Here is a 26,841-nt window from a genome sequence, read left to right on the forward strand (position 1 = left end):
CCCACTCCCCATTTCTTGGTCATCTCATTTCCTCAAAGTCCTATTCCCTGTCTACTAGAGTCCTCTGGCTATGCAAAAGTTGAGTGAAAAGGAGACATGGAAGAATTGGGCAACCACTGGTATAAGACACCCCAACAGGATCCCACCACCATTTGAGGTAGGGGTAGAGGATGTTACCAGGGCCCAGCACTTTAGTTCCCTGGCACCCACACCAGTTGCTGGCATAGTTAAAGAGAACAGTTGGAGTAGAAGCCCTGTGTTTCTCCTGGCAATCTAAGTTACATTCTGTTCCTTAGACACTGGAGAGAAGAGCAAAACCCTTTTTCCTGTTAAGGCAACCCTAAAGCAAAGGACGAGAATATGATAGGGAGGCATCCTTAAAAAAGATCAAGTTCTAACATAGGATTGACTCCCACATCACCTGAATTATGAAAGAATCCAATTACCAGCAAAGAAATGAGACAGAGTCCCTAGTAGGGAAGCCCTAGCCTGAGAATAATTGGATGCCTCATTACATCATAATAGCCAAGTTGTGATGTCACTGCAGGTTACTCACTCTGATATGTGTTGTAAGTGAAACCAGATATGCTGAAGGGTAGACTCAGCATGAGGAGCAAACACCCAAGGAGAGGTAAGTGGGGGCTTTCCAGGGGTTCTCACCATGGCCTTATGGCCAAGGGTCCTGTGGCTCTAATGTCTTTCCAGACTTATATCTTAGTTTGGCAGTAGTTCTGTCTGAAATCTTTCTTCCACAAATTCATTCACTTCAGCTTATGCTATTCCAAATCCTCAATACTTGCAGTTCTGATGGGCCAGCCCTCAGCTAAGGTATTTCTTAGGAGATAGGGCACAGAACACTAGACACTAAATAGGGCAGAAACTCACCATATCCATTTGGTTATGTGGCTAGAAGTCCCAGGGTAGATCCAACTTTTCGGGTCCCTTAAGCATACAACTTTCAGATCTTTTTAAAGAAAATATACAGTCACGAAAGTAAATATACTTTACAATGAGAAAAGATGTGAACAAAATACAATTTTTAAAAAGCTAACATACCACAACATTACAAAGTCAACAAAAATAAATTTAAAAACTTTTCTACCTGGTAAATCTATATATTCTTTCCTACAGTTTTGTTTTGGGCTGAATGTGCTTTGATAGCTTTTTCATATGATGACTAATGTTTTCCATAGAGAGTATAGAAAGGTAATTCAGTCTTCTACATAATTACTTTTTTGAAATTCTCGATAATTTAGGAACATTTCACCTTCACACCTACAAGTGATGATGCCACATAATTTTTAAGGATTTTTGTCAAACTTTGAAAAATATTAAATTTCTTTGGCATATGTGGAATAATATTTGAGTATTTCAAATTTGCAATGACTAATGTCACAGTAAGTCGTCACTTAATGTGTTGGTAGGTTTTGCAACTTTAAGAATAATGACATTTAATAAAGCCAACTTTGCCACAGGCTAATTGATATTTAAAAAGTTAAGTTCCTATGGTATCTCAACAATGATAGCAAAATTATGTTGAACGACACATTATTTGAAGACCTGCTGTGCTCTGAATCATTGACAGGAGTATTCCTAGAAGCTATCTGTATTAGTTTTCTACAGACTGGGTGGCTTAAACAACAGAAATTCCCTTAGTTCTAGAGGCTAAAAGTCTGAGATACAGGTGTTAGTAAGGTTGATTTTATTCTGAGAGTTCTCTCCTTGGCTTATATGTAGCCATTTTCTTACTATGTCTTCACATAGCCTTTCCTACTTGTATGTCTGTTTCAAAATTTCCTTATAAAGACAATAGTCATTAGATTAAGACTCTCCCTAAAGACATCATTTTAACCTAATTGACCTCTTTACAGACCTTATTTCTAGATACAGGACTTAAAAATACGAATGGGGGGGGGTGTCACAGTCCAACCCATAACACTAGACCTATCATTTAACTATTCAAAGAAATTAACTGCAAACCACAGACGTATAGTAATAAAACTCAAACTATCCTTAACTTCCTTAGCCAATCCCAAAATGCCCAAGGCTCCCTCTATTTATACCTAATAAAAAGGAAAGTGTGATGGAAGGGAATTCAAGTCAAAGAGATATCAACCCTAACCAATTACAGCTTAAATATGCTTTCTCCAGTTTTACAAAAACCTATGATACTGCTGAGGTTCCTGCAGTGCTTTGGAAGAGATCTGTACAAGGGAGGTCCAGAAACTTCAGCTCCTTTAGCTACAGGGTAAATGTGTCTGTAGTCATTACTTCTAATATGAGCCACAGGATAGGAAGGAGGATTTACCAATGATGGGGGATTAGCGAATAGGATGACTTGATGAGTCCCCATTTTTCAGCACTAGTTCCTGGAAAAGCTGAGAGAGTTATTGCTTTGCTAAAGGTGGGACTCTCCCTTCTCTGATATCATCTGCCTCTTCCTCTCTTCCACTCTCCCAACCAGTCCATTTCATCTTTTAACACTTTAGGGTTAAAACCACAAAGAGAGAGACATCAGCCTGCACTCCAGAACTAGGGCAGAGGAGTTTCTTCTTTCCTTGGGTTCTCCCTCTCCAAAATCTGTCTTTTGAATTCTGTGGCCTACTCTTGACTCTCAGGAGTGAGTGTCTTTCTGAGACAAGAAATGTGGTTGAGTTCTTCACCTATCATAATTCCAAGCCTGTGATCAGTGATACCCAGAGTGACCGATTGAACTAAATTCCCACAGACAATTCTTGCCTAGCTTTCCAGCCAAACAAGCAGAGTTCTTCCCAATCTCCAGTCCTGTTTGGATTATGAGAGAATGACCTCTCCACTAGAAACAGAAGGCTGCCGCTGCCTAAAGTATTTAGCTTTTCCCTTTTTTCATTACATACACGTCATTGCGGCATATAGTTGCGATTTAGGAGGTCTGTATATACTACCAGCTTTGGCTGATAATATAAACCCTAAGGGATCAAAAACTTCTAACTCAAAAGCTGAGTATATCTTTTTCCCTTGCTTACTCCTCTGTTATGGCTAAAAACCAGTTTGAAGGACTTGGGGCCGGCTATTAGAAGTTAGGATTGTTACTAAATGTAATTGAGGTAGATGGGGGAGGCAGGGTCAAATACAAGGCCGGCAACAGAAAATAGGGCTCTGAGCTGAAAAGACATATATTTCTGATGTCTGGCAACTCAGAAGAGCTCTAAATCTTAGAGTGGACCAATTAAGAATCAGAAGTAGCAGTTATGGTGGTTGCCTTTTGGGGGTACATGTGGAGGGATGAGGTCGGCAGAATACAGGGCAAAGTCTGAAACTATAAATTATAGCATTTTATATAAGCTATTAAGTGACTTAACTAGGCAAGAAGAGACTTTTTCAAAGACCAGCGTTAAGAACAGAAAAGTCACTTCAGAAAGTACTGTTCTTAACTTTTAGTCAGAAGATTTTGAATCCTAACTATACAAACTTTTGGCCCGGAATTTCGGTGTGTGGAACAATGCTTTGATGGAAAGTCCCTTTCATTGTCATCCCTTTTTTGGCAGCGAAAACCAAAGTCCTCAAATATGAGGCGGAACTCTACCTCCTCTTTACTAAGCGCAGGAAAGGGGGGCCGGACAGTCTGGTAAGTCCCAGTGAGGTGACCTGTCCGGCACTCCTATGGGAACACCTGTCCGGTGCCTGTTGGACCCAAGAAGCAGCCGAAGGTGCCACGCTCCTAGTATCTCCGTCTTTCCAGGTGGCAAGACATTTGCTCCATCTCGAGAATAAGCTCCCTGTTGCCCTAGGCATTTCGTTTACAGTGATGCTGCTGACGGCGTTTGGCCCCTTTGCTGGGAAGGTGCGGCTCGTGTGTAAGGCGGGCAAGGAAATGCTGAAAAGGTCTTCCTTCACGAGGAAACAAATAGGAAGTAGTTGTTGGCGGTCTAAACAGTTCAGCGAAGTGCTATGAAGTCCTTAGGGTTTCTGGGAGGAACACGGCTCGGTGTATTCCGAAGGTCCGACGCCGCTAGGTCGACAGTGGGGGAAGGTACCATTCACAGCACCCTGGCCCCGGAGGACATCTTTCCTGCCCCACGCACCCAATAGCCACCCCGGCTGAAGCCCACGCAGCCAATAGCCGACTTCAACCGATACTCACGCAGCCAATGGCCAGGCCAGTGCGTTTCGCCGGTACCCGCCTGCCTGCGTCCACCAATCGGGACTCGGGCTACCTTGGCACCGCCCCTGGAGCCCGCCCCACCCATCCGCCCCGCCTCCGACTCGCTGGAGCAGGGCTGGGCTAGACGGGCGCGCTCTCGGGGGCGGGAGGGGCAGTCCCGGTCCCGGCCCTCCGCGCGGGTGGGCTCGGAGCAGGCCGCACCGGGCGGGAACCCCACTCCTACCCCGGAGGCCCCCTGCCCTTTTCCCCCTCCCCCCGCGGCCCATGGTGCGAGGCTGGGAGCCGCCGCCCGGGCCAGACCGCGGTGAGTGATCCCCAGCCCCTTCGACTTCCCCTCCCAGCCCTTCTGTAGGATCTCCGACCTCCGGAGCCCTATCCCCGCGCAGGGGGAAGGAGAATTCGAGTTTCGAACTCGCCCGGTTCTCTCTCCTTTCTCCTCTGGACTTTTCGGTTCCCTGTTGTAACTGGGGGTGGGTGAGTGGGTGTGTAGGGAGGAGGGGAAGGTTGGGTTGGGACGCCCTTGGCGAGGGGAAGATTGAGATTCGCCTGCTCTCTGGGGCTCATCGCCCCAAGTGCAGCAACTTTTGTTCTCTCACCCAGTTTGGAGCCCTATAGACTGCCTATGAAATGGAGGGTAAGAGAAACGTTTCCTTCCCCAGGCCACCCTCCTCCCCATGACTACCTCCTGGCGACCTCAACACACGCACAGAAACCTGGCCTGCCTTCTGGGGAGCAGTGAGTGGCCTTTGGGAATGAAAGGTTTAGGAGGAACAGCCAGCCCTTTCCGAACCCCTACTCAAAACCAACCATGAAAATGAGAACGAGAGTCCTCAGAGGTTCCTGGTGTTGCGTCCTAATCTGAGACTTCTAAACTGAAAGACGACTCAAGCTGAGACCTGGTTGGTGGGCCCAGACTAGGAGATATTTTATCATATGAACCTCCTTTTCACCATACATTTGAAGCCCTTTTATATTATATGATTAGGATAGGTAGATGGCAGCAATTGACCAAAATAAGCCAGTTAAAGTTGGGAATTTAAAAATGATGCAAACATACCATAAGTCTTGTCATTAAAAGTATGTTCATTTCACCAATCTTCTGGGTTAGTGTCCAGGTGTTTTCTTTGTGTAAGTTTGCTAATTAGAATTCCCAGTTGTCTTTCTAGAATTACCTACACAAGTAAATCTCAAATCTGGCTGCACCCTGAACTTTTTAAAACTACTGATGCCTGGGCCCAGTCCAGGCTCATTAGGTCAGAATGCGGAGGAGGGTCCCTTGCTTTAAGTTTCCAGGTAATTCTAGTGTGCAGTCTGAGATAGTAGCCACTGCCTCTCACCATCTATGATTTTCAGGTTTGGCTTCTTTAAAGTGGAGTGAGAAGTTCAACACTGTTGAAGCAATCTGAATGCAGAATCCTTTTGCGATTTTTAAGTCCCTTACCTTTCCAGTCTTTTATAGTTGTCTTGCCTATTTCCAGCTCAACAATTTTTGAAATGTATACTCCTTTATGTCTTTCCAAAGCATTTGACTTTGTTTTCATGGGAACCATTTTTAATGCACTAATTTTTCATAGGTTTATGTGATGTTTAATTACATTATGTAAATACAGAAAAACAACGGGCATGAGCAGGTTTGGAATCACATACAACTGGCCCAAGCACACAGGGCAGCTGAAGGAAGCAGATGATTTTGGCACACTAGACAGCCTACCAGCCTCTAGTACCCAGTGCACTTTGCGTATTGGTCATGTATTCCAGTGGGACAGTTAAGCCAGGTTCCTGGCCCAATTGAACACTCTTCTCCTTCCACTTTCTCCAGCTAGTAGCACCAATACCAACTTGTGTAAATTCTCCTGAGTCCTCCATCCACTCTTTCCATTCATTCACATCAAGCTATTTGTTCCTCTTAAAGCACTTTACCACCATTGCCTTTATTGAGTTGGGAGAACATAAGGCAGAGGTTCTTAAGCTAGGCTTCTGAGCAACCAATGAACCCCCTGAGATTACACATATAATGTGTAAGTGTGAATGTTTATTTGGGGAGAAGTCATAACTTTCCGAGGGTCCATAAGTTATACCTGATTCACAAAGAGGTTCATGATCCAAAAAGTTGAGAAGCACATAAGTTAAATATCACTAAAAATCCTTTAAGGCCCTTAAAACTGTATCACCAAAACACATTTCAGGCAGTAATTCAGTTCTCTGAATAAAGATTTAGAGAATTTAGCAGGATCATATCTAGTCTCACTGTAACTGTCTCCTGCTTTAACCATAAGCAAAGGCTCAAGCCTAAAGTTCTGAACACCTCTTTTTTCCTAAGATTGTGTGAACACCTAGACTCCAAGTTTAAGGCAGCCCATCATTTTCTGCCATCTGCACAGGGGTATGAAAAGTTCAAAGGAAAAGAAGGGCATTGTCCTGACTTTTTTATTAGTGATGTTAAGTAGCAATAGGGCACATCTGGCATATTTAATAATACAAATTTAGTAATTATTCATAATCGATAATCCCACTGCCACCATCTTTGCCTGTAGGAGTCATTTCTGCAGCTTTGATTCCCTTCTTTTCCTACCTTCAAATGGAGGCGCAAGAACACAAGACTCTGAAGTGTCTTTACTGTGGTTTGGATCACTGTAGAGTCTACCCTACTTGTAATAGTTCTCATAAGCCACTCTGGTTATAGTTTCTTCCTATTTCAAAGCCAGATTATTCCAGAAAGGTACCAGCTATATAGCTATGCCACCATTCTGTACCATCTTCCATGGTGTGTTTTGTGTAATTGGAAAACTAGATATATACAGTACACCAAATATGTTATTTGTATTATTGCATGTTATATGAAATATCAGGATGATGCCATGAGAATCTAAAGGACAGCAGACTACATGAATGAAAGCAAAATGCTTCCTCATATGCTTGCAGCTGTGCCTGCCTTATTTCCTGTCTGGCAGTTTTTATCCTCACACTGGACTGCTTTATCCCTTATACTACATTTTTCTCATATCCAAAGTGGTTATGTCCTTAAGGAACAGGACACAAAAAGGTTAAGTAGATGTCACGTGTTACAGTCATAATGTATTCTCCACCTTAGGTTTGGGCCACAATATCTAAATGGTGCTTTAGCACCTGGCTGTTTAAGCAGTTCCTTACAGGCCACTCAGTGGTGTCTGGGATGAACCTGGAGGTTAAAGGCAGAGCTACCACACTGGCAATTCTCCTGAAAGTGATGATTTTCATACTTTTTTAAAGCAGCATAACCCTTTCCAGAATTTAATCCAATTTCCAAAATATGAGTAGTATAAAATCACAGACAGCAGTGCTCATTAGATAGAATTAGGACTACAAAAATATACAAAACAGTGATTTTAAAGGATTCTTTGCCTCACCCCATCGTCTAAGAGGAGCATTACTTTACATCAGAATCACCCCAAGAGGCTGAAGTAGTGATAAAAGGTGCTATTTATTGAGGCTTTATTTTGTTATAGTCACATATCAAGTAGATTTTTTCATTTAGTCATGAACTTGTTGATAGGTGCTGTTGTGACCTCCCTTTTTTCTGTTGGGAAACTAAGGCTTAGGGAAGTTAAATAACTTTCCCAAGGACAAAGAGCACTCTAGGAAGTGGTGGACCTTCAATTACTCTCAAACCAGACATCCACCTCTAACAGCTGCTTTAGGCCCTGCCTACACACATGCCACCTAGCACATAGTAAGTGCTCAGTAAAAAAAGATAACTTCATATACACTCAGCACTGTCTCCATTTTTTATACACGAAACAGGCTCATATACATTCAGTAACGTTTGCCCAAGATCACATAGCTGATGGCAGAATTGGAGTTCAAACTGCAGGTTGGCCTTACTCAAGATCGTATTTCTACCCACTGTGCCATGTTGCCTCCATTAACCCTCTTAAGGTTCTTTTCAAGCTGTATTGCCTTTAGGATCTGCATGGCCTTGAGTTAAGATTTCCTTGTTAAAAGAGAATAGTGACACAATTAAAATACTTCTGAATTTTTCTAATCATCATATAAAATCTGATATTACACTACTCTATAACTTTCTGGACTTGAGGTTTTTCTCAGTTCATCATGTAGCATTTACATAGGAATCGCCTCCCATCCTTGACATATCAGAAGTAATATTTATAAACTCAGATGAGATTCTTCTAAAAGGTTACAGATGTGTTAACATCTCTAAGGCGCACACTGGGAGCTGAGTTAAAATTTGGTCAACAGGATTATTCTAGGAAATAATTTGAGCAGGTATTTCAGGAATGAAGCATGGTCAGGGGTTATCCTTGCAGTCCTCACACCCAGAAACAGTGGTGCTGCAGGGTGGCTTGCAGGACCTGGTTACAATTTATAATGAGCCTGTCCACCTGGGCCTGAGAAGAAAGGTGGCTTGAAGAGATAAGAGCTGCAGGCCTTCCGCCCTGTATGGAGGAGGCCGTTAAAGTCTGAGGGAGCTCTATAGGCTCCCTGGAGAGAGACTGAGCAGTTGGAAGAGACAAAGGCTGGGGGGAGGGGTAACCTTTGTTCCGGGGATGACTTGGGGAAGGAAACATTCCTCTCTCTCTACCTTCACTGGACCTAAGCCCAGGGAGGGTTAAGCCCCATTTATCCCAGATATCTGACCTAGCTCATCCTACTGGGAACAACTAAAGCTATTGGGTTTGACCTTAGAGCTTAAAGATACTATTCATTCTTCCCCCAACAGCCACCACCAAGAAGGGAATGAAAAGGGGGCTGGGGACTGGGCAGAGAACAGTGCTTACCTTCTGGATTTTCTTATGTTGTATTCCCAACCTGTCTACAGTCTAGAGATAATTGTTAGGAGCTAAAGCATTTGTAACACTTCGGGAGATTACTGCTCCATTTGTTTGTGCTTAAGTCCTGCATTTTGTGACTCTGGTTCCATGAACTCTGTGAAGCAAGTTTAAATCGGAAAGGTAAAGGCTATATAAGGATGTTTTCCTTTTTTTAAAGAGGTTTTCATCTTGATGACAACACTCACTAGTCATGTGATAAGGTAATATAACTTCTATGGACTTCGTTTTTTTCATACATACATGGGAATTTTAGCGGATTCTGATGACTCATAAAGTTATGAAAACTAAGTGAGAAATTGTTAAAGCACTTTAAAAGCTAAGCAGCACAGTACACACAGAAAGTTGATTGTTCTGGGGTCCAACATTTTGTTTGGTGGAAATAGAGCAATGGGCCAAAAGAGAAACCCCATTGATTGAGCTGTTTCTCTTCTTATTACAGCTATCTCTGAAGGGCACAAATCAGAAAGCACCATGCCTCCTAACAAAGAGGCCAGCAGTCTTAATACCTCCCCTACGGGGCTCATCTGCCTCCCTCCAATCTCCGAGGAGCTCCAGCTCGTGTGGACTCAAGCTGCCCAGACCAGTGAACTGGATGGCAATGAACACCTGCTACAAACTTTCAGCTACTTCCCCTATCCCAGTCTAGCAGACATTGCCCTTCTCTGCCTACGTTATGGGCTGCAGATGGAGAAAGTCAAGACTTGGTTCATGGCCCAGCGCCTCCGCTGTGGCATTAGCTGGTCATCTGAAGAAATAGAAGAGACTCGAGCCCGAGTGGTCTATCACAGGGACCAACTCCATTTCAAATCCCTTCTCTCTTTTACTCATCATGCAGGGCGGCCCCCAGAGGAGGTGCCTCCTTCTCCAGTGCCACCTCCAGAACCAGTTAGTCTTGGAATAGTGCCCCTGACTCTTAGCGAGCCCAGCCAGATGAAAGGATTAAAGGTAGAGCCTGAAGAGTCCCCAGAGCCACTGAGTCACCAAAAAGCAAAGGAACCCCTGATAGTACCCGGTAGTGGGGCGTTCTCCCACCAATCAGAATTTTGGCAGGATCTTCAAAGCAGTGCCTTCTCTAAGGAGCAGGCAGGCAAAGGTCCTGACCAGTCACATGGCCTAGGTACTGCTTCCTGGAACCACTCCACAGGTGTCCACCAGCCATGTGCTCGGGATAAGCCCCCACCAATCTCATTACTTGCCAGTAGTTGTAAGCAGGGCTCAGCATCTAATGAGACTCCTTCTTCCTCTACCTCTTCTTCTCTCCAGGTACTGGCTAATGGAGCTACAGCCACCTCTAAACCCCTCCAACCACTGGGGTGTATCCCACAGCCACAGTCACCTAATGAACAGGCACTACCCACACATGTGGAGCCAGCCTGGCCCCAGAGGCTAAGGCATAACTCAATACTAGGTAGGGTTGGCCCTGCAGAGTACCTTTCCCCAGATACACAACGCCAGCGAAAGACCAAGCGCAAAACCAAAGAGCAGCTGGCTATCCTCAAATCATTTTTTTTACAGTGCCAATGGGCACGACGTGAAGATTACCATAAATTAGAACAGATCACTGGTTTACCTCGACCTGAGATTATTCAGTGGTTTGGTGACACACGCTATGCCTTGAAGCATGGGCAACTAAAATGGTTTCGAGACAACGCAGTACCTGGTGCCTCTAGTTTCCAGGACCCAGCAATTCCCACACCACCGCCTTCAACCCGGTCCTTGAATGAATGGGCTGAGACACCACCTCTGCCAATCCCCCCACCTCCACCAGATATACAGCCCTTGGAGAAGTACTGGGCAGCCCACCAACGGCTACAGGAAAGTGATGTCCCTCAACTGAGTCAGGCATCAAGGCTTAGCACCCAGCAGGTACTGGATTGGTTTGATTCTCGATTACCTGAACCAGCTGAGGTGGTGGTTTGTCTAGATGAAGAGGAGGAGGAAGAGGAGGAAGAACTGCCAGATGATGAGGATGAAGAGGAGGAGGAAGAGGAAGATGATGACAGTGATGAGGACGTGATCATACAGGACTGAATGGAGGGCTACAGGAGGGGAGGTCTGTTACTAAAAGATGAACCAACTTAGTAACTGTTTAAACAAACCACATTTTAAAAATTACCTTGCGGCAAAGAACTGAAAAGCTTTGTGTTCTTGAGGTTGGGGTATGGGGATGTAGTAAGGGTGGACCAAGGAGGATGAGTGTAGGGCACAAAGTGAAGTGGAGATTGAATGAGCAGAAATGTAGGCCTCTAGCCTCAATGAAGGGAGTGCTAAGGATCTGGTCCAAACTGGGCTGGATAAGGGCTCTTTCTCTCCTCATATCTGCTGTTCTTCCCTGCCCCCGCCCCCACCCCCACTCCCATGTACTACAGAGAATCCAGTCCTTAGTCCCATGTCTATAGGAGGACTGGAAAGAGGAGTAAAGAATTTTGATTCAATTGATGAATTATAGTGCATCCCTTAGTCCCATCATTTTCCCTGGTATAAGGCTGCCTTGCATTCCTCCTCTTTTCGCTGAGTGCAAGTCCATGCATAATGCAGCTAAGAATCTCAATATGTCCCAGTTTCAAGTATTTCCCCTTCCTCATACCAACTTAATATGTTTTACCTGCTTCATTATTGAATCACACAGGAAGCAGAATGTTTTCATTTCTGATACTGGGACCACTTTGCCTTGTACCTTTTAATCTCTCCAAAATCCCCATTCTGTTGACTATGTCTCAGGGTAAATCTTCCCCACGGAGCTTGTGAAAAAGTTTAATAACTGGGTGGAGAATAATTTAGACTGGATATTTATTGGAGGTGGGAATTAGGGGAGATGTCCTTTAAAAAAAAGTAGAATTAGGTTACAGAGAGAGGAGAGGGAATGGTTTCTACTGTTCAGAAGACTGCAGGTAGGTTCTAGGTTTGGTTTTACAAGCCTGACGCTCCCTCCTGCCTAGCCTGACAGAGACTGATTTTTCATATTTTTGGTGTTGATTCAATTTGTATCCAGAAAAGAGACTTTTCCCCTCTATAGGATGTCTGAGGGACAGAGGGGCCACGTCTTTAACTGAATTTATTGATGGTTTAGAATGGTTTTCATCAGTTTGGGTCAGATATAAAGATATCAGTGGGTTAACCATCTAGAAACAAGAGTGGAAGCCCAATTGCTAGAATAATAATAAAAAAGCCAAAACTAAAATTGTTTATCTCTCTTCCACTTTGCCACATCTATCCTTTAGAGAGTAACGGAGCCAAATCCATTGACATTCTGATTTAGTATGCTCTTTATTTTTGAGGCCTTGGGCTATATTAAGATAAAAGAACAGAAACTTTGAAAGGCAGTAGATCAATATCTGTCACTAAGCAGATTGTTTCTTGCACCTGCTACAGCACAAGCTCTTGCTCAGAAGGAAAGGTGTGTCTAGAAATGCCTTTAAAAATAAATTTGGAGTTCCAGAGAGGGTAATGGGATCTTAGTTCAACTACAAGGTCATTCCTAAGACCTAATTAATTTCTGTAAGATGCTTGCTATTTTCACTCTTTTGCCAATAGTTTTGCTTAAGGCCTGCTTTCCAGTGGCCCACTCATTTAATTCTTCATTTCTACCCCTTAGTACCTAAAGAATAAATATTTGATCCCAGTGGTAGTGTTCTTTGCCCATTCCACCATTCTAGAGCTTGTAATAAAGAGAGTTGCAGTAGCACTAAAAGGGAATCCTCTTTATTATCTATGTACATTAGTAAGCTGAAAGTCTGTGTATCCAATCGTTAACAGGAAAATCAACATATGTAATAATAACTAGGCAAAGAGGAAACACTAGGCAAATAGAAAAAAAAGTATAAATTAGGACAAGGAACAGAATTATTGGATAACAATGGCAATGGGAGAATGGGAAGCTAAGAAATTAAATCCAGAAATAAAACAATAGCTAATAAATACATGACCTCCCACCCCCAAGGATGAAAAGAATTGTTTTTACCACCTTTGTTTCAAATTGTAGGAAATGAGAAAGCTACATGTATCTTGTGGGAGAAATATAAACATCTTCCTGAAGGACTAGTCTTATATAAGACCTGAACACTCTGAGGAGGTAATAAGGGTGTATGTGGTAAAGATCAAAAGTACAAAGTGAAACGAAGAAACCAGGCAGGGGTACATTTTCCAAGGCCATCATGTCTAATGGGTATTATATGCTATAGTCCGTCCTTCAGTAGTATGTATAGATCAGACCTTGAAGATGGTCTATCTGGGAGTGGTCCATGCTTCTCTCTCCCTGGCTAATCCCATCTGCCTTTGTTGGTAGAGAGTCTGCAGCAGAGGACAGGAAGGCAGATAATAGGTGTTTATAACCAAAAGGGCAAGTCAGGCCCTTTCAAGCCATTTTATGAAGTTTATCAAGACAGCAAACCACTGTTGCTTCTCCTTAATTTTCTCCATTCCATAACTATTCCAAATTAAAATTTGATACATCTACTGTAACAAAGGCCTTGTTGCTCCTTATGAAACTAATATTTCAGTGATTTCTGGTGATAAAGACAGATGCTAGACATCAAACTATTTTGGAAGACCTGGAACTTTACTACCATACCCAGAGATTTATACCAGGGAGGCAGAACTATGCCTCTGGGGAGGTGGCACTTCCTTCAATAACTTTTCGAATTTATTATGGAAATTTAAAAAAACTACAAAAGTAGAGTAGTATAATGAACTCACATGTACCCATCGCCTAATGTCAACCAATAATTTATGGCCAATTTTTCATTTCTACCCTCCATTAGATTATACTAAGCAAAACCTAATCATTTAACTTCCTTTCCATAAATATTTTAGTGCTGATGTCCAAAAGACTATGTTAAGAAATGTAACCACAATAGCATGATACCTACCAAAAAACTTAATTCCTCAGTATCAAATATCCAGCAGATATTCAATTTTCCTCAACTTTCTCATGATTTTTACAGTTCTTTTCAATCATGATTCGATTGGGGCCCATATATTTGTAGATGGTTTATATGTTTCTTAAGTTTTCCCATCTGTAGGTTAATCCCTCTATTTGTAGGATCTTAGGGATTTTATTTCCCCAGTGTTGCCTCTTAGGGCAAAGACCCTAATTTCTTGATGATGGAAATAAAGGGAATTTTGGAATATGAGAGCAAAATATTTATCTACTTTTGTATGTCCCTGGGGTCACCAGGAGCTTGGCATGAAAAAAGGGCTTAAATATCCTCAAAACTCAAGCCATAAAAGTTAACTTAAAAGGCAAAACTGGACTTTTCATTGAATAGAGCTCCTTACAAACCTCTTCTTCCTAGGCCCCTTTCCTTCTTTCTGCCTGGATTGGAATCAAATTTATGAAACATTATTCTAGCTATCTCAGAAGAAATAAAAAAACCTTTTCTCCCTAGTTCAAGCAGTACTTCTATGCAAAAAGTACTTTCCATTGAGAATACTTTTTTTGTGAAACTTGGGACCGTCAGTGTATACACATACTTAGTTTACCCTGGCCAAGACCTCTCAAATTTAAAGCCTTTCACTACTATGTGACCTAATTTTTAAACCCCCAATTAGGAAACTAACCTGACAGAATCTTTGAAACTGAGACCATTCTGGAAAATTGTGTACATATGGTTACCACCTGAAATCCATGTCATTCTCTGCTGGTTATATTCTCCCACTTTAATAGGAGACTAAAATGAGGCACTTATTGTGCAGGCCTAACCATGTGAATTTTTCACAGACAAGTTAGACTAGCCAGGGCTCACCTGCAGGACTGGTAGCTGGAAACCAGGAAGACTTTCTAGTGGGATTCTGCTCTCTCTCTGACCTGAAGGATGGAAAGGTAAAAGATAACTTCTTGGGCAGTTCCTTGGTAATGTTACTTGTGGATCAGGGTAAATAAGTAGTTCTTAATCTGCAGGACACTACTCAAAAGGGAAAGCAATTTGCTTAGATTAACTAAGCAATCTAAGAGAGGGGTTATAAAGTCCACTCTATTCCTGTGAGGACAGAGTGGGGGCAGAGAGGTCTGAGATTCGAGTTTATGAGTAGGAAGATGTAGAGACAATATAAAGATTTCGGTGTGCTGTGGAAGATGATAGCCCCTTATCAAGAGGACTGGTAGCAGGGGTACCTTTTTGAAAAAGATAGGGGAGAAAATAGGGTACTGGTTTTATCATTCTCATTCAGAACCGAGCTCCTAGCAACATTCAAACAGGGATTTCAAAAAAAAAAGGCCATTTTAATTCTACAGGTTGACCTGGCTAAATAGACTGGTGACAGGATGAGTACTATTTAGGCAAAATCCAAAACCTCCCTTCACTGTGAAGGAAATGGAATAACTTAAAGACTATTAAGGAGTCAAACTACAGATAATGCTTTCTTTTACGGGGAGGGTGCAGGGGGGAAATCCCAACTTCTTTTCACCTTGAAAATACTTATTTTAGTATATATGTCAATGGGCGAAGCTAAAAATCTTTTGGGGTTACTTAACTCACCTGAATTGTTGGGGGTGAGGACTCTTGTGTGGCCTGAATCCCCACCACTTAGAGATGGTCTGAAAGAAAAACTCCCCAGTCCAGAGGATGCAGATGAAGGTCTACTAAGGAGGGGAAATAAAAGCATCAGCAGAGAAAAGGAAAAGTAAAGGTAAAAAAACATGTAAAGGGAGAGCCTATACATTTAGGCCACAGACCCTGCTTGGAAGTGAGAATGAAATTAAGTAATTTAGATGTATATCAGATATAGTACTATTCAACCTTCTCTTTTGTTTACAAGGTAGATTGTAAACTTCAGTGGTACAGGCTAGTGGAGAAGTAACCCCCTGGGCTGCTGTCCGAGTGTCAGTGTAAAGAGATCCCAAGTAAAAGGAAGCATACATAGTATAACTCACCTATAAGACATGCTGTGAGTGGAAGCTGGCGAAGGGGTTTCTGGAAGGCATAAAATGAGTCTGTGAGATAATCCACCAACTAGAGAAAGGATTCAGGTATTCTTGGGGCCAGGGCAAAGGAAATGATGAGCAAAGATTTTCAATATGTATGTCAAAGAACCAACTTTCGGTTTTGTTGATTTTCTCTATTGTTTTTCAATTCTAAGATTCATTAATTTCTGCTCTAATCTCAATTTCTGTTCTAATCTCTGGTTCTTTGAAATGATCCACAAAATGGACTAATATTTAGCCAGGCTGGCTGTCCAAGAAAAAGGGAAGAAAGCCTCAAGTAACTAAAATCAGGAATGAAATAGGGAATATTACTACTAAGCTAACAAAAATACATTAACTGGAACATCTTCATTTTTCAAAGGGGTGAATGTGAAAGAGTTGGAGGAAAATGATTTGGAATGATAATCCAGAAAGAGATTTGCAAATTACAAAATTTCCTCTTTGGAAAGAAAAGGAAATCTCCGATATATTTTCTATGAACTGGCTAATGCCTTTGAAAACAGTAGTAACAATGATAGTTCGAAGGGGAAAGAGACAAGAAATTAAGCGGGTGGAACCAAAATATTTCTTCACTGGAATATTTACAGAGTGAAGAAGCCAGATACCCTTCAGGCTAACATAAACCGCATCCAGTTAACATTCCTTTTAAACCTAACTTCTACTGCCATCTTGTGGCAATTATAAAAATCCAAGTCAATTTACTCAAGTAATCCATCTCCTGACCAGAAATTTTCTCCTGACCAAAATTTCTAGCACTCAAATTTTCATTTTCCCCTTATCAGTCTGAGAACAGAAATATCATTATTTGAAGAGGAGTAATATATGTTTGGATATCTGGAATCACTCAATAAAAACAAAGTAAAATGGCATACGATACACAGAAAACTGATGGTGTATGCAGGGAATATGTTGGCTTCTGACACTTTTTTTTTTCCCCTTCTCACCAATATAGGAGTCTCTGGGAGTGCTCCTTTCCTGAAGGCCTCTGGCTCCCTGATGGACAAATAATATCAATCAATAAATGATTTTCTGGCCTCCACATTCCTTGCTATTCACCTACATATTAAAGCATATTTTGTTCTATTGGAGTGGGTATGCTCGTCCAAGAAGGATCCACACTTTACTACTTCTTACATGAACATGACAGACACTGTTAATTTAGTCTTTGAACACTTCCACTATTTCACTCCTATTCATTCTCTATGTCAGCTTCTAACATCAGGTCTGCATTGCCAAAAGAAGAGTCTAGGCATGGCAAAAACCAACATAAGTTTAATATTCTTGCTTTAAATCTTTGCTTTCATTTAGCATTAGAAATCTCAGTCTGAAAAGAAAAGGTAACTATTACTTACTTGTCCCATGCTACTAAGACCAGCCACTCTATAAGGAATAGACTCCACTGAGGACGGCCGACTACATAAGGTGAGACAAAAAGAAGACACACAAACAAACCTGTTGTTAAACTTTTACATAGACCCAAAGTCTCCTCAGTCCCTATCTCAGCCACTTGTAGGTATTTCTTTCATCTTCCAACTTTTGCTAACAGTTTTAACGTTGCTGTGTAGGCTTCCTACTCACCTGACCACTTGGCTGCTATGCTGAGAACTGGGTCGTGGAGTAACTGAAAAAGAATAAAGTGCAGAATGAAAAGCTACCATCAATAAAGTGCTCTGCCTTGCCTAGCCAATCCGTTGCAAGTGGTTATCTGGTTGTATAATCTTTTCATATTATACATAAAATTAGGAAAATCACTTAATCCCTGAGAGGAAACCATTTTCCATATGGGAAATGGACATTTACTCATCTCACAATTTTTTTTTGTACAAGAAATGTTCTCTCTACCTGACTGTGATGGAGAAGTAATGCCCACTGGTCGAGGTGTCATTGACCTGCAAGGGGAAAAAAAAAGCAGCTCTAATATCTCTATGTAGAAGTTAAGTGCCGCATCAGAGGATAAATCAGATCATTGTTTTTAGAAATAATAGCTTCTTCTCTGGGCAAAAATTACTTACTATTATGTATTAACAGGTATTACTCCAAAATATAGAGGCAAAGTTTCCATATAAGATTCCTTGACTTTCTAACTCCCTCAGCAAAAACTTCTCTCCATCTTTATTGCTCATAATAGAAGTTCTGAAGTCCTCCTTCCTTGCCAAGTAATTTCAACTTTACACATATCTATTTGTCCGTCCATTCAAATATCCACCATCCCTCACTCTCTCCATCCCCTCCCTTGTTCATCCATCCAACAAGCATTTATTTAGTGCTCATATGTCCTAAATACTGAGATTACAAAGATAACTAAAATATGGCTCCTATCTCTGAGAGGCTCAGAGGCCAGTAGAAGAGACAAAAGAATAATGTTAAGTGTTATAATGAGTGTATCAGAAGTATAGAAGTATGAAAGAACACCAGACTGTAACTTCTTTAAGTGAAGGGGCCATGTCTTTTTAAAACCTCCAATGCAGGGCTGATATTAAAAATATTTAACAACTGGTAGGGTACAGATATTACCAATTAGAATGATTGGTGATATACATCCAGCACCGGATAAACAGTAGTCACTTAATGAATATTTATTGAATAAATGAATAATAGAACATCTAACTCTGCCTAATAAAGTCTTGACAGAAGAAATGACATGTGAATTGAATTTTGAAGGATGAGTAGGATTTCATGGTTAAGGGTGATCATTACATTCAAGATTTTACTTCAGTACTTTTTAGTGAGTTTTTCTTTCTTGGAGAAGTAAAAGATAAGTTCATCAACCATTTCCTCCATCTCAGAGCCCACAACAGGGGTTACAGCCAAGAGTCAGAAATGTTCAAAGAGTATTGAGCCTGATAAAACTGACCTGCCTCCTTGGTACCAAGTTGGAGATTCCTATAGACAGAAAAAAAAAAAAATGCGAGTGAAGCAAGCTGCATCTCAAGAGTCCTAATCAATAGATCTTGTTAGATAACTAAGCTGCAAGGTCACTAGTTGTGGTTGCCAAAATTTCCAATAGGAGAAAAAATAGCAGCAGTGTTTCCTTAGGAAATTTTTAGCTTTGAAGGAATAAAATCTTAGCTCCCCTTCATAAAAACACATTGGGAATCCTACAGACTGCAATACATGGGGAAATATAGGGAGAGAAAGAAAAAATGACAGGATTATAATACACTAGAATAGTTACAGCAGTAGGATCAATAGAAACATTATGTAAATACAAAGTACATTCTTAGGAAGAAAGAAATGTTTAGGAAATGGAGTTGGAGGGAGAGGAAGGGTCCTGAGGTGTCTTGAGATTCTTAAAGAGAAATTTTAAGTTATAACAGATGCCTCTTCTATAAGAGAGCTTTTTAAATGGTATGTTGTTACTGATATTCAAGAATGGGCATACTCTGATATGTCTTCAATTCGTATAAATCTTTCGCCTTTTACTAAAGATTTCCGTAGAAAATGGGCTACCAGTGTGTTAAATATTGATCCTTTCAGCCCTCCACAGCCTTCTGTGTCTTCATCTGTTTGCTACAGTGTGCTTGTTATACATATTATCACTTATATGTACCATGATGTGAAAAAGTTTAGCAAACGCTATTCTGTTGAGTCTGCTAGACAGATGAGCAAAGTAGGAGAGAAAATAATAGTAAGGGAAATCCATTTCATTCACCTTCAGGATGGCTAGAAATTTCTTCAATTCTCCATTCTCCTTCCTTAAGACTGACAGCTCTCTATGCAAAAGATGGAAACAATCAGCTCCAGCAGTTCAGTGGGATAAAAAATGTGATTTTTATTATTATCAATATCTAGTTAATGCTTATGGAGAGACACTTGCCACTACATATGGTATTTCTGTCAGAGATCTAGTGATTCAGGGTGACAATGGCAGAGTTTTAATGGTGAGAAGAATCAAGTGGACATTAAAATAAGCAGTTACTTGGTATGACTGCAGAGGAGTTTACACAGTATTCCATTTCCTGTCCACACCCATTTCTGGTCTGCTGATGTCAGAAAATTCCCATCAAGGATTCTACTGTTTAGCTTAAGATTTCTAAAATACACCCTCCTAGAGGTAACGTTTTAAATGTCTCTTATCTTATCACTATAAAAAAGCTATGTCTGATTTCTCTGAAGAAGCGGTTTTTGATCAGGGGAAGCAGAAGAGGAAAGTTATGAACTGAGGAGGGCCCCTTGAGGGAAGAAAGAAAAATAAAATGGAGATTGAAGGAACCAAAATACCTGACTTGCTCAAAACAAACATAAACACATGGAACAATTTCAGGCTTTGCAACCATAAGAAATTAAGGGGCACAGCTTCTCTGAAAGAAAAAGAGCTCTCTGGTGATTTGATGTGTTACTTACTTGTCCTGGCTGGTCACTGTTTGCTGTGCCTCCTGCACAACTGCTTCTAACTTTGTAATTCTATGTTTATAAAAGGCGATGAGGAGATCTGTTTGTTTCTTCTGGAAACTCCACACCTACTAGGGAAAAACAGACATTTGACAAACACCCCTGTAACTCCTTTCCCCTAACTTCTGGCAACAAAGGGAAATCCATCAATTCATACTTTATTACTGATCATTTTCTTCTGGAGCATCTGGCTTAATTCATGACTCTCCAAAACTAGAGGATTCAGCACTAGGGAAAGCTAAAGCTTTTCATTTCCAGGACAATGACTTTCTAATATCTTAATGGGAACATTCCGACATAATAGAAGGGCCTTTTAAAAATAAAATCTTTCATTTTGAGCAAGAAGAATGACACCCAAAAAACTTTTTCAAGGTTATAAAATTGGTTCTAATATAACTTATCAGATTTGTTTGAACTTATCTGATTAGTGTGGACTCAGCTTCTACATTCCAGAGCACTGGTAACCAATTTCCTTTTCCTAGATACACACACAGAGACAGGCTGCTTATGATGCTATGGTAAAGGGCAAAGAGACACAGAACAGCATTACCTATTTCTGAATTTTATTTCTGGGTATGGACAAATAATTTTATCTTTTGCTTTACTTTACTGTTTGATATACTGATGTGCCTATTATGAGATTACTGAGTCAGCTCAAAAGTTAATAATTAGAAAGGGTTTCAGCTTTGTCAGGCTCTACTTTTGAATACACAGCAGTATTTATGTCTCATCTGCTTCTTTCCTACTCTAAACTATAAACCTTTTGTCTAAGTCCTTCCCTATATCTTGGTACTCTTGTCATAATTTTTTGTTCTCACCTAACTTGCAAGTTGCTTTTGCCACCTAACCACAGAATTGTACTTAAGAGTTTATATAATCTCTAGTCTCTTTCCTTTCTACTCAAAGCAAACTATACTAGTTCTAGATAAATAATTCACTGTAGTCTACTTTATTTTTTTAAAAGTGCTTTCAATAAAAGTAAAACACATTCACTTTAGAAAATCTGAACAGTGCAGAAGCAGGAAAAAAAAGTCACTCAGAACTCTAGGAGTTCCCTAAAATGGTAGTGGGGGGAAACAATAGATAGTATAGATAGATGTAATATATATCCAAGAGACAGTATCCTAAACATCCTAACCTATCAGTTGGCAGTGAAATTAAGTTAGTACCATGCTAGGACCAAGAAGAGCCAAATCCTACCTAGACAGTTTCTCCCTTTGAGACCACTAAGAGTTATACATGCACAGGGAAGAGACCCCACTGTGGAGCTCCAGGGAGCCAGAATGGAGTACTGGAGGGTCTTTTGTCTAGACCTAAGCAGGCAAAGTAGCCTACTACCCCCAAAAAAATTCAAACCAAAATCTCACATGTAACCATTTCAAGAAGAAAGACCAATCCAAAAAAAACAATCACCAGCAAGTGTTAGAGGAGAAAAACAAGTGGTTTTACCTGATGCTAGAGTACAAATGTTTGGCCTATTTCAAATACATCTACCAAAGATTCTAAAATCTAACTCAGAAATGAATCTCAGTATTTAAAAATTCTCAATTGTTAGCAAACTCATTCTGTCTCATCCAAACTCTTCAACCTTATAAAAAGGTTGGCTTTGTGGGGGGAGGAGCTAAAGAAGGAAAAATTTTGCTCACTTTTTTTTTTTAGGTGAGGTAACCCTTGGTTAACCTCACAGATTGCAAGGATCTTGTCGGCTTACAATCACTTATTTTTCATTTTTCACTTCACCACCTGGTCTTCCTAAGTGGTCTCCCATCCAAGTACTAAGGTCCGACCCTGCTTAGCTTCCAAGATCAGGAAGGATCGGGCTTGTTCAGGGTGGTATGGCCACAGACTCACTTATTTTTTTAAAGTTAGGATTATTTTGTAAATATAATAACACAGAGCAGATAACAATAAAAGTTCTGTTGATAACACTAAACACTGTCTGGATATCCCCAAGTGTTAAATATTGTCTATTTTATTAGAACAATGTATGAATATACCTACTTCTAGACCCAGATTCCTCTCATATCTCCATACTAGGACCAAGTAAGGGTATCCTGGTCTTCATCATGCTCTGGGTTCCCACTCATTTTAGAACTGATAACATGGAACATGATTTTTATTTTATTTACTGAATAAAATACTGAAGAGAGTATTTTAAAATTTCAGTTCTGAATTAGGTCCAGTTAATGGCAAGAGGCTGGAGAAAAAAAGGGAGGAATTACCAAAAGATATTGAGAGAGGCACCATAATGGAAGCAAAGGGGAAGCTCAATAGTTTATTATGATAAGACAAAATATTTTGGTCCAACGTGGGGCGTGCATTTTACTGCCTTATTTTTTAAAAAGTGGTTCTGTTTATTTTGAAAATGAATATTCGTTTGACTGACTATATTTTTTTGTACTAAAGAATGACTTTCCTAACTCTTATTTTTAAATGTGAGGTTTTTTTAGTTGAGATTTATATTCCCATGAAATTTTAATGTTTTGAACATTTATAAAGGAGTTGCTAAGTTTTAAAAATTTACTTTAAAGGTAAATTCACTATCTCCCTTTGACACTCAAAACCTATTGTTTGCCTTAAATATCTTTTGTGAAACTGACACCTTCATTCTGTAATATCTAAAGGTCTTAGTATTTTAAAATTATATCTCAAGGTAATCATATGGTTGAGAAAAGGAAATTTTTCTTTACAGATGTATTCCAGCTTTAAAAAAAATGAGAAAGGAATAATAGAATTAAAATATTAGCATTTTGCAACTCCTAATGAATTATGGATCTATGTAAAGTTCATCAATGGCTACCATCACACAAAGCAAGAGACAGAAGACTATTATATACCTTTTGGTGGAACACAATTCTGCTATACAGTATTCTTGCCTCCCACCCCTTTAATCAAATGATCTGATTAAGCCTAAATCTAACTATTAACTTACCAGAAACACAGTGCACAGACGAGCATAATAAATGACTCCGTGGGAATATAATGAACAAAATCTACACTGTGAACAACTCCAGAGGACAAAATACCATTTTCTTCAACGATAATAAGAAATGAGAGGAAACTTATAGTTTAAATGAAACTTAAGAAATATAACTAACTGAACTCTATAGACCTTACAGAAACTCAACTCAAAGTTTTAAAATGAGACAACTGCGGAAATGTGAATGCTGACTGATTAGTTGATAATATCGGGGAATTTTATTATTTTAGCATTAAATGGTTATATTTAAGAAGAGTCCCTATCTTTTATAGATACACTCTGAAATATTTACAGATTGAATGATATAATATCTGAGTTTTAGCGTCAAAATAATCTGGATGGGGTGGCAGTAGGTACAGATAAAGGAAGACTGCTAATTGGTGAAGCGGGGTAATGAATACATGGAATCGGAAATACTAAGATGAATAGCATGCGTACTTGTCTTTTAGTAGCTTATCATCATAGAGTAGAAGAGGCATTCAGACATGTGAACGAATAAATAAAACACAGATGATATGCAGTATATGAAGCAGTATATGCAGTATAAGGAGTATATATGAAGCAGAGAAATAAGGATTAAGAGGTAATTATTCAGGCTTAAGAGTGTGGAAGTCAGGCATTCCAGGCACAGAGTTATGTATGAATCTATATTGTATATAAAAGACCTGCAAAGAACTAAGTCTACTTTATGGAATAGGTAATAAATAACCTACCTAAGAACTTATGTTGGTATATAAAATGTGAGGTGGTAGTTGTGAACGAGATTGCAGAGGCTACAGGAGGAACCAGATCATTAAGGGAACCAGGTGTCACTCTCAAGAATCTGAAACTTAGGTGATGGAAAGCCACCAAAGGGTTTTGAAAAGGCAATTACATTAGGATTCATCACTGAATAGATTATAGTGGTACTCTGAGAGAATAGATTTGAGCAAAAAAGAACCCTAAAAATGCTTCCTTATCAAAGGCAATTGGAGGACTATTAATAAGATGTCAGAGGTACCCAGCGCCACAGCAGCTCACCAAGTTGGGAGTTAAGTTTTGGGTTGCACACTTTGTGATCAAAACAATATTACCTCTTACACTGGCTTACGGTTCATTGACCTCCTGCTCAGCGGTGATAAAGAACACAACTATACTGTGTTTCAGAAGTCCTAAACGCTGACAGATTAGTTTCTGCTTTTTAGGTAATCTTAGACTAAATAAAACCTTTCTTCAAAGGCAGCACTGATCATCTCAGTTGATGGCTTTTTAATTCAAGTGAGGGATGAAGAACTTCTGGTCTACTGATAAGATCAGGTCTTGACCTGACTTTATTCAAATGGTATGTATCATAGTTATTTATGTATATATTAGTAAAACATATGACTTCAAAGTCAGCAAACTACTGACCATGGCTAGCTACCTGTTTTTGTAAATAAAGTTTTACTGGAACACAGCCATACTCATCTGTTTACATATTGTCCTTGGCTGCTTCTCTGCTACAACAGCAGAGTTGTGTAGTGCAATAGAGGCTACACCTGCAAAACCTAAAATATTTACTGGTCCTTTTAGAAAAAATTTGTCAACCTTAACACTAAATTTATTAAAGTTTCTATATATATATTTGTATCTTTTTCTCTGAATTTGTATTTCTTTGTGAATCTATATCTTTCCCTCTTTTCCTCTTAATCTCTCCTCTCTTATTTCCTACTCTATTTGATGTCCTATTTGTCTGTTCTTCGTACACATATTTATTTAATGGACAGTTATGTTACTTGTTCTTAATTTTAAAGTGAAGCCCAACAGACCAGGAGAAAATGTTTGCAAATCATGTGTCTTGTAAGGGACTTATACCTACAATATATACAAAAATTTTATAACTAGTAATAAAAAGACAACTTAATTTAAAAATGGGCAAAGGATATCTGAATAGACATTAAAGAAGATATACAAATGGCCAATAAGCACATGAAAAGATGCTTAACATCATTAGTCATCAGAGAAATGCAAATCAAAACCATGATGAGATACCACTTCATACCCACTAGGATGGTATAATAAAAAAGATAGTTAAAAACAAGTGTTGGTGTCCCAAGGCTATGGAGAAATCAAAATCCTCACACACTGCAGGTAAGAATAAAAAATGATGCAGGCACTTGGGAAAACAGTCTGCCGGTTCCTCAAAAAGTTAAATATAGAGTTAACCATCTGACCCAGTATTTCAACTCCTGTGAATATATCCAAGAGAAATGAAAATATATGTCCACGCAAAAACTTATACACCAATGGTCATAGCAGCATATTCATAATAACCCCAAATTAGAAAAACTGATGAATGAACACATGAAACACATTCATTTATGTCATGAAATATTATTTGGTCATAAAAGGAAATGAAGTACTAGTGAAGTCCTAATACATGTTACAATATGAATAAACCTTGAAAACATTACACTTAGTAAATGCAGTCAGTCACAAAAGACCACACATTGTATGATTCCACATTTATAAAATGTCCAGAGTAGGCAAATCTATAAGTACAAAAAGTAAGTTAGTGATTACCCAGGGCTTGGGAGGGCGAAGAGGATTTGGAAAGTGCCTGCTAATGGGTATAAGGGTTTCTTTTGCAAGTGATAAAAATCTTCTAAAATTAGGTAGTGGTTACTGCACAATTACATACTAGAATGAATATACTAGAAACCACTGAATTATACACTTCAAAGAGGTGAATCTGATATGTAAATATATGTCAAAGAAACTGTTATTTAAAAAGTAGACAGGGTATTTTATACTTCCCTTTGAAAGCAATTAAACAATACAAACTCTTCTTACTTATAAGGTCTTTCATTATCTTCCTGTAGGCTTGTAACCTTTCATAATCTACAAGTTTTCCACAATATTCTTTAAACTAATATAGTACATCTTTCAGAGTGCTTTCATAAACATAAATTAATTAGCTCTTTACAAGAACTAAGATGAGTATAACTGTTTCTCATTACATGTAAAGGAGCATGAATGGTCAAAGAAATGAAGTTACAAGCTAGCAGCCAGATTTAATCTTAAGATTCCTCTCCAACAGTTTTTCCAGCATTACCACTTTCCTATATTTCACATACATTAAGGGAAAACCTCAACAGGAAAAATTATTCTATTCATTCTTTCAAAAAGTATTTATTGAATTATCCTGTGTTCCTGGTACTATGTCAGCAAGATTGACACTGTCTCTGTGTCCTCATGGGAAAATGTACGTAAGCAAACAGAAAATTATAATACAACACAGCAATATGGTGTTATACACTGTGTGTACTTATCCATGTATATGTTTGGTGACAATATGTTCCAGACAGATGGAACAGCATGTAAAAAGGCCCAGAAGCAACAGAGAAAAATATTTATCTATATAATTAAAATAGATTAGTCTCTGTACTATAATGAGGGGTTGGATAAAAGATGAGACTGAAGAGGAAAGCAGGGATCAACGCATGTCTGGCTTTACGGGCCATGTTAAGGGGCTGGGCTTTATCTTCTGAGCAATGGTTGTACTGAATAGTTTTAAATAGGAAAATAATATGATCATACTTCTATTCAGAATGAT

At 39.6% G+C, this 26,841-nt stretch overlaps 2 protein-coding genes and 1 non-coding gene across 8 annotated transcripts in view; 2 read left to right on the forward strand and 1 right to left on the reverse strand.

The window, feature by feature from the left end:
- Nucleotides 1–39: 39 nt before the first annotated feature.
- The window catches only part of RNF212B (ring finger protein 212B), a 36,598-nt gene continuing 9,796 nt past the window's right edge, over nt 40–26,841 (reverse strand). For 3 of the 5 annotated variants that reach the window (XM_016120485.2, XM_016120486.2, XM_016120487.2), the window contains exons 5-15: nt 20,240–20,355; nt 19,548–19,608; nt 18,750–18,778; nt 17,738–17,784; nt 17,474–17,516; nt 17,248–17,308; nt 16,840–16,888; nt 15,845–15,884; nt 15,450–15,553; nt 14,718–14,779; nt 12,654–13,263 (exon numbers count right to left, since the gene is read on the reverse strand). In XM_016120485.2, the coding sequence (XP_015975971.2) occupies nt 13,198–13,263; nt 14,718–14,779; nt 15,450–15,553; nt 15,845–15,884; nt 16,840–16,888; nt 17,248–17,308; nt 17,474–17,516; nt 17,738–17,784; nt 18,750–18,778; nt 19,548–19,608; nt 20,240–20,355 (678 nt within the window). In that variant the 3' untranslated portion in view covers nt 12,654–13,197. Of the gene's footprint in view, nt 965–12,653; nt 13,264–14,717; nt 14,780–15,449; nt 15,554–15,844; nt 15,885–16,839; nt 16,889–17,247; nt 17,309–17,473; nt 17,517–17,737; nt 17,785–18,749; nt 18,779–19,547; nt 19,609–20,239; nt 20,356–26,841 lie in introns of those variants that run through there. The other 2 variants (XM_016120489.2, XM_016120488.2) reach the window with 2 other exon arrangements.
- HOMEZ (homeobox and leucine zipper encoding) lies at nt 4,264–12,154 on the forward strand. 2 transcript variants are annotated; one of them, XM_016120480.2, is made up of 3 exons: nt 4,264–4,448; nt 9,413–9,918; nt 10,237–12,154. In XM_016120480.2, exons 1-3 carry the CDS (start codon nt 4,409–4,411, stop codon nt 11,002–11,004), a joined length of 1,314 nt encoding a protein of 437 aa, XP_015975966.1. In that variant the 5' UTR covers nt 4,264–4,408; the 3' UTR covers nt 11,005–12,154. The 2 variants fall into 2 exon arrangements, with proteins under 2 accessions (XP_015975966.1, XP_015975965.2); XM_016120479.2 differs by having other exon boundaries at nt 9,413–12,154.
- Nucleotides 19,274–19,393, forward strand: LOC118601044. The gene has a single exon (XR_004950149.1). It is a non-coding gene; the product is annotated as a U5 spliceosomal RNA (small nuclear RNA).

This window comes from Rousettus aegyptiacus, unplaced genomic scaffold (genome assembly GCF_014176215.1).
Source record: "Rousettus aegyptiacus isolate mRouAeg1 unplaced genomic scaffold, mRouAeg1.p scaffold_m13_p_3, whole genome shotgun sequence".
NCBI classification, from domain to species: Eukaryota; Metazoa; Chordata; class Mammalia; order Chiroptera; family Pteropodidae; genus Rousettus; species Rousettus aegyptiacus.

Bases quoted from the DNA above. Each gene is read 5' to 3' on its own strand.
- HOMEZ (XM_016120479.2), top strand. From the start codon at position 4,409: ATGGTGCGAGGCTGGGAGCCGCCGCCCGGGCCAGACCGCG. The intron at 4,449-9,412 runs GTGAGTGATCCC...TTCTTATTACAG, and splicing joins GCCGCCCGGGCCAGACCGCG to CTATCTCTGAAGGGCACAAA.